The sequence below is a fragment of the Impatiens glandulifera genome, chromosome 1 (assembly GCF_907164915.1).
Source record: "Impatiens glandulifera chromosome 1, dImpGla2.1, whole genome shotgun sequence".
NCBI lineage: Eukaryota > Viridiplantae > Streptophyta > Magnoliopsida > Ericales > Balsaminaceae > Impatiens > Impatiens glandulifera.
The window spans coordinates 48,780,717-48,788,674 of record NC_061862.1 but is presented as its reverse complement, the minus strand read 5'-3'; the positions used below and the strand labels follow the sequence as shown (position 1 = coordinate 48,788,674).

The 7,958-nt window shown below is 32.5% G+C and overlaps 1 protein-coding gene across 2 annotated transcripts; it reads right to left on the bottom strand.

Annotated features, from left to right (window-relative positions):
* Window positions 1-4,746: 4,746 nt before the first annotated feature.
* On the bottom strand, window positions 4,747-7,618 carry LOC124919926 (cysteine-rich receptor-like protein kinase 10). 2 transcript variants are annotated; one of them, XM_047460294.1, is made up of 6 exons: window positions 6,764-7,618; window positions 6,399-6,691; window positions 6,084-6,294; window positions 5,759-5,996; window positions 5,207-5,354; window positions 4,747-5,131 (listed from the first exon to the last, which is right to left on the bottom strand). In XM_047460294.1, the coding sequence occupies exons 1-6, from the start codon at window positions 7,602-7,604 to the stop codon at window positions 4,808-4,810; spliced, it is 2,055 nt and encodes a 684-aa protein (XP_047316250.1). In that variant the 5' UTR covers window positions 7,605-7,618; the 3' UTR covers window positions 4,747-4,807. The 2 variants fall into 2 exon arrangements, with proteins under 2 accessions (XP_047316250.1, XP_047316258.1); XM_047460302.1 differs by having other exon boundaries at window positions 4,992-5,131; window positions 5,207-5,361.
* Window positions 7,619-7,958: the final 340 nt, after the last annotated feature.

Here is a 7,958-nt window from a genome sequence, read left to right as displayed (position 1 = left end):
GAAAGTTTCATCATCTTATTCTATTTAAACTCCTTTCATCGCAAGAGGAAAGGAAAGGGGAATGGGAAGAAGGACACATGATGCAGTAGGCTTATATGGAAATAAACACCCTAATTGGGATAATTAGAAGTTTCTATTAATTGTAATATTTTAGTTTGTGATCTTTGTTGTATGATTGTGTGAATGTTACTAATTAGATACTTAAGAGTCTATTGATTATAATCATTTAATCATAGCTAGGGTCTGTCTAGCTATGATTCTCGACTCTCCCACTTTTGAGATTTTTAATTAAATATGGTATTAACCGTTTAAAAAAACAATAAATAAAAATCAAATAATTTGTTTTTTTTAATTAAACAAATTTGTTTGAATTCTTAGAAAAACTCAATAATCTCATATAACCAAAATATAAAATGCACATGTTCTTCATTAAGCTCTAAAGCATCCATGTTTGATCGATCTTTCATTCTCCATGCTGAATTGGTTTTGGGTCGAGTTCAATGATTATTTTTCCATATCTGTTTCAAGATCTTGATGACTTAACTCATACATACGATCACATTCATGTCTTTTGATATTAAGTTTAATTTTTAAGTAATGACTTCAAATACATCAATACATCTTACATGTTTTTTTTTGTTTTTTTTTTATATTTATTTGGATTTGGTTGATTGTCAAGATAATTACTTTGTCATACATGTTATAATTATCGAGTTTTGTCCTCCTAGTTAGTTAGAGAGACTCAACTTGGTGTGGGAACTTTATTTAGGCCCACATTGTATAATGTGAAGGAACATTATTTATTCATCTAGGTTATTTGAATTTTATATAATGTAAAGGAACATTATTTATTCATCTAGGTTATTTGGATTTTGTGAAATGAACAAGAAAAATAGAGAGAAAAGAGAGAACATATTAAGGGTTTGGATAGGAGCCGAAGAAGATTTATGTTTATCGGAGCATGCACCGTTTGATCGACTTCAAAAGTTGACAATTTTTTGGTTATTTATGATGATTCGTTCTGAACGATGACGATTTGTATTCTGAATTTTCTAAGTTAGTATAACAAAAAACTAGAATTGTATAATTGGTATTATAAGAACTAAAATTTTACCTACCCAATTTATAAATTTAAAAATAATTATTTTGATTATTTTTGAATAAATAAAATCAAAATAATTAAAACTCAGACCAAAATATTATTAAATAAATAATTAGATTAATTATTGTGATAATTAAATCCTAATTAATTTATGATAATGTCCAAGAAAAATAAATAAAATAATTTGGGATAAATGTTATACCTATTTTATCTCAAATTAACTTTATAAAAATTAAAATGAATTAAAATAAATAATTAGGATAAATGTTGTATCCATTTTGTTCCAAACAAATTATTTATTAAACCCAAAAATATATAAAAAAAAGTTTGGCAAAATATATGTCATATTTATTAATTTTTTTTTTTGTATATTTTAAAAATTGAAAACAGAGCCAAAAGGTTAAAAAAAATTAATTTCAAACAAACTCTTAGGCTGAAAATCGCATGTGATCATGTGTGGCCGAAATTCGAAAGAATCGTTACAGCAGGTACCACAAACTTTGGATGAGCGCTTGATCACCATCCAACGCCCAAGAGCCATCCGCGTAGCCCGCTTCAACGGAAGAAGAGTGCTTCTGCGCAACACCGGATTAGCAAACGGACACCTCATCATCGTTAGTCGAAACACGACAGAACTCCCGATTACGGACGAAACTCAGATGAAACAACAACGGAGTGTCTCGCGTTTGGATTTACGCCTAAAACGACGTTGTTTCACGCTTGGATTGTCTTCTTCATCGCGACGACGAATATGATAAGAACATATCCCGTCATGGATTTGTCAAAGATGAAACATCGTCGATAGTCCACAAAATGGCTAATTCGAAAGCTGAGATGATCACCCTATCACAGTGATCATTTCTCCTACGATCATAGGCCTCACCATGGCTTGATCGGGCAAGTAAGATGAAGAACAAAAAAACACCATTTATGGGTTTTGACTTAATCTGATCCACTTGCTTCACAAACCGGTTAAATGACACATCGAGATGATGTTCAAAATGATCATGAGAACTTGGTGAAGCTTTCCATGCTCTTGGATCAAAGGATCTAGACCTCAAATGAAATCACTAAGCCTACAGTTTGGGTGTCTTGAGGATTGAGAAACTTAACCTGAGTTTTAGCCAAGACCGAGGAAACTTAGCCCAAGGCTAACCCCCAAGACCGAGTGTTTTTCACACTCATGACCGACAAAAGTTAGTCCGAGGCTAACCTAAGACCTAATGTTCTTCACACTCAGGACCGACAAAGTTAGCTCAAGGCTAGCCTAGGACCGAAAACTTTTGCACCCGACCAAGAATTCCCAAACCTCGACTGAGAACTTCTAAAACTCGACCGATGACTTTAGCACTAAGGGACATCCACATCCAACTAAGAATTCTGACCCCAGACCAGGAGTTTCGACCTAGGACCGAGGGTTTTAGCCCCGATCAATGAAAATTGCACTTAGGACCGAGTGCACCGGTCCTAAGGTCTGTTTAGTTCCACTTAATTTTCAAAATTATTTTTATAATTTTGAAAATCCAAACTATTTTCTAAAAATATAAAAAAAAATAGAAAATGATTTCAAAATAATTTTAGATTTTTCATAAAAAAGTATTTTGATAAGGCCTCGTTTGGGGATTTATTTTTAAACCTAATGCCTTTAAAATTGATATTTTCTTCGATCATCGTCAACAACTACATATACCAACATTTAAATTGTTACAATTTTAAATACGCATGTTTAAGGCCGAAAGAATAATTGGTTAAAATAAAACGTTACACATCCAATTTTTCAAAAGTCTTAGATTTTATAAAGTATATAGTATAGACTATTTTTTAACGGGTATGAAGGATGTAGCGCAAAAGCTTTTTTTTCGAGTATCACCAAACAAAGAATCAAAACGAAACTCTAGTTAAAAATACGCTTATATACGTATACATTTTTATTGATTTTCAAACTAAAAATCAATTGACGATTTTTTTATCAAATAAATAATCTTTGAAATTAATTATTTTTAATTAATTTAAATAAATATTTCTGTAATCAATTTTTTATTTGATTATTTCAAATCTAGAAGATTATTTAAATTCGATCAAAAATTAATTATCATTATAATTAATTTTAAACTGTTAGGACTCGTTTTTATTAATCCTTCAAAGTAATGTTTTATTTAAAAGTTTTCTGACATGTAAACCGATGTTAAAACTTCTCAAACCTCGAACTTTTTCCGGGACAAGAATTTTTTGGGGTTACATAAATGGTTAGTTGATCTTGCTTTTTCCTGTTCTTAGTTGTAATTATTAAAATTGTTGTGTGATCTTGATGTAATTGATTAAACTCTAATTTGGTTATATATAGAGTGAATCCTTATTTGTAACATTGTTAATGATAGCGGATTGTTAAGTGGGCTATATAGGTTATGTGGTTTTTAATCTTGATTTGGAGAGATTTTCTACGCTAAAATTTGTCTTGTGTTGTCGTTTTAATTTTATTTTGTTTTTGTTCATCTTTTATACTCAATTTATTGGGAGAGTGTTTTATTTTGAAGAATATATTTTTCAATCAATAATACTTCTGAATTTAATAATTTTTATTATATATTTTGATATTTACTTTGTGAAAAAAAAAATACTAGATCTATCAGTCAATCGCTATGCGTGACTAACCAAAAAATAATAATAATAATAATAATAAAAAGTTTGTCAAAAATAAATTCTATGACGTTGAAGGCACTGCAACGACCCAAAAGTCCTCGGACCAAGTCTTGCTCCAACATTTAATTTATTTAATGCCACATTTCAAATGACAATTATTAATTTTCTATATTGATTTCAAATATAAGACTAAAGCTTGTTTGATATTTTTTTTTTTTTTTTTTGACAAAAAAAAAAAAAAACCAATATTTTCATTTTAACCATTTTTTAATTCTTTTAATCCTTCCAAATATTAAAATATCATTCATTTAATATATTCTCTCTTATATTCATATTTTATCTATTTAAAAGATAAAATGCTTATTCAAAATTCAAATAAAACTAAAAAAATGTCCAAGATCAATCAAGCTCTAAGAACGTGTTGTGTTTAGTTAATTTTTTTTAAGAAAAATTAAATCATAATCTAACATAATTTTAATTATTTTTAAAATTTTATTACTTAATTTATTAAAAAAATATTAAAATATCTTATATATAAATAAATCAAGCTTCAATAAACAACCTCTAAGAAGGAAAACAACTTAATAAGGACTTCAGTTTTATTTTTTAATTTTATTTATGTCACATTATTATTAGTTTAATCATCAAATTAATTATTCATTTCATAAAATAAAATAAAGTACTAAAATATATTTACTTTATCTTTATATGATTTTAAATAATATTTTTTAATAATTAAATCAATTACAAACCCAATAACTTACATTATTTTCTAAAAAGGTTACAAAAACTAAGAAAAACAATATCAAACAAGCTGGTCATCTCATGTTTCATATTCAACTCTAAGCATTTATTATTTGTTAATTTACACTTCTTCTTTCCTCGTGATATTGAAAATAAACATACAAGGGTATTATACTCATTTTCCCATTTAAATAATTTCTTCACAAGGCTATCATACCATATTCATTGAATCCAATAAATAAATATTTAAGTTAATAGCTTAAAATTGTGTATTCAGTTATACAATAAATATGATCCTATAAATAACACACCCTTTCCAATCTACCTCGGGTAAACTTCACTAACAGATAAATCATTGACACTAATCTGTGTCTTGGACTTGTCAGATTCAGTATTTTCCACTGTCCCCGACACCATTGTTCTATGGGAGAAGGTTGTGGGTTGTTGAGGCGCTCGCATCCCCGGAGAAGAATGACTGTTGAGCATCAAGACAATTGTCGCCATTGAAGGCCTCGTGTCTGGATCATCTTGCACGCATGATAACGCTAAATCTAGGCATCGAAGAACCTCATTTGAGGGGTAGGATTGTCCTAGTGTTGGATCCACAATCTCTAGAGGAGTTCCATTCTTCCATAATCTCCAAGCCTATTTGAATTATTCATAAATTATTATAAGGGAATAAAATTTGATAAAGCCGTTGGTGAGTGGTGTCTCACTTACGTAGCTGAGGAGACTCTTCATGTCAGAATTATAAAAGTTACTATTTTTGTTGCCACTTATGATCTCCAACATCAATACACCAAAACTGAATACATCGGACTTCACTGAGAAGTATCCACGCAATACATACTCTGGTGACATGTAACCGCTGCAAACTTACACAATTTTAACTCTTTATGCGTAGTTACAATTAACAAATATATGCAATTTATCACAAATTTCTAACATTGAATCTTTTCATTCATTATTGTAGTTAGTTAATTTGGGGAAACTCATTTTCTTATTTTTTTCATTATTAAAAGCTTATTTAGCATAGTGGTGGCAAGAACTCACATTTATCTCCCAACACTATCAACCCTCTTAATTTAGTAGGAATTGAACAATAGACAGACTATAATTACTATTTCTATACTAACTATTTTTCTTATGTGTACAAGGTTAAAAGGGAACAAATTAAAATATAATGTTATTTCTCTATAAAAAAAAAAGGTTTTATTGGATGTCAAATGAAATTATTAGCAGTTGAGGAGGAAAAAAATCTCTCTGACTTACTAGGTTCCCATGACTCTGCTTGTGTTTCCTTGAGTTTGATCTACACCAAATATCCTTGCAATGCCAAAATCCGATATTTTTGCATTCATATCTTTGTCTAGCAAGATATTACTAGCTTTTAGATCTCGATGTATGATTCTGAGTTGTGAATCCTCGTGAAGATAAAGAACACCTCGAGCAATCCCTTTTATGATTTTGTAACGTTTAGACCAATCCAATTCCCCTTTCAGTTTTGGATCTACAACATAGTTTGAAAAAGAATCATCAATAAAATATGATCCTAATTAATGGAGAATAAAACTCTTGATCAAAACTTTGTACATACCAAAGAGGAAGTAATCGAGGCTTCTATTGGGAACGTATTCATAAATGAGTATTTTCTCCTTTCCTTCTAGACAGTATCCTAACATTCTCACCAAATTCCTATGTTGAAGCTTTGCCACCAATATCACTTCGTTCTTGAACTCTTCCACACCCTGCACTGAGTTTTTCGACAACCTCTTCACCACTATAGCCTTTCCATTTGACAATATACCCTGCAAATTAATTTCTCTCATAGAAAAACATGATCATTGTCTGAACAAATCATGTTTTAAGAATACAAAAGAACATAAGATCAATTGAAAGACAAATCCACCACCTTGTAGACGAATCCAAATCCACCTTCACCGAGCTTATTGCTGTCTGAGAAGTTGCCGGTGGCAGCTTGTATTGTAGCAAAATCAAATTGCCATGACTCTGTTGTTGTAATGTTACTTCCGGAAGACCTTTTGATGTTCTCACCTGTACTAGCTGTGTTTTCTTCTCTGACGGGAATGTATTTCTTCTTCATCTTCATTCTCATGAAATATAATCCCACAACAAACAGCAGAATGAAAACTCCAACTGATAAGCTTATGGGTATTAGCACACTCAATGGAATTCCTCCCTTTCCTGTAAAATATATACATACTTAGTCTATTCAGTGTCTCAGGCAAGATATAATCACCCCAGTTAATCAATTACCTGAAGTACCATTCGATATCGTGGGAGGAGCAGCTGCTTTTGGCGACGGTGGCGGCGGAAAGGCAGTGTCATTGTAGAAAAGAAATTTCTCGTACCTGATATTACAACTCGGCAACAAAATTCTCACGCCACTACTCCCTTGGCAGCAATTTGGAATACTCGAGATTGCGTCTTGAAGGCAAGTCGTGCATTCAGCAATCGAAATGTCCGGGGTGCACTGTCCCATAGCGTACAGCGTCTGCACCACCGAGTAATTTCTCTGCGCCACCGCGAACTTCTTCCCAACCGATCCGCTTCCACTTGCCGCCCGCGTGGCTAGTTCCGGCATGACTTCTTCCAGAACCCTCATGATTCCCTTTGGATCTTTTTCAATCTGGGATTTATTCAAAATAGACTGATATGTTCGATCGACAATGGAGAAGATCGATTGATCCGAATAGCGAATCATACATTCATCGTACCAAATCACGACTGTCTTCTCTCTCGGGCAATAGGTACCCACAACCTCTCTGGTGGCGGTGGTGACGCAGTCCTGGCAAGCTTCGGGAGAAAGGTCTCCACGGCAGAGGAAGAGGCCATAGGCTGTGGCGTTGGTGGACTGGCCGGCGGTGGCGTTGTAGAAACCGCTTTCCACAGTGGAGTTGGAGGAGAGGACGGAGAGGAGAAGGTTTAGGTTAGCACGGAAGGCGCTGTTTGATGCGTAAACATCGGCGGTTGTAGTATTCGGGCAGACGTGATCGGCATAGGTGGCGGAGGCTTCGGACCGGAAGCTCAGCCAGCAGTAAAGCACAAGTTGAAACACCCATAGACTAAAACTGAACTTCAACTTGAAGGCGATCATTTCTCTGCTCAAATTACGTCACAACAAATAGATGGAGACTTGGAGTTGTAGTGGGGTGGAAATGTGTAAGTGCTAGAAATTTCAAAAAATATAATAATGAAAGAATTTATGTTATATAAAATATACCATTTATCTTAAAATTACCACACTACTTATCTATTATAATTCATTTAGAAAAATAATTAGGTTGGAGAATTTGGTGATAGAATGACGTGGCATAATCTTATTCGTTGAAAAAATCAAATAATTTCTCTCTTTTCTCTTTTTCCACCCACTTTTACATTTTCCAACCAATTAAGGTGATGCCAAGTCATTCCCTCACCAAATTCCGTCACCAAATTCCTCAATTCATTT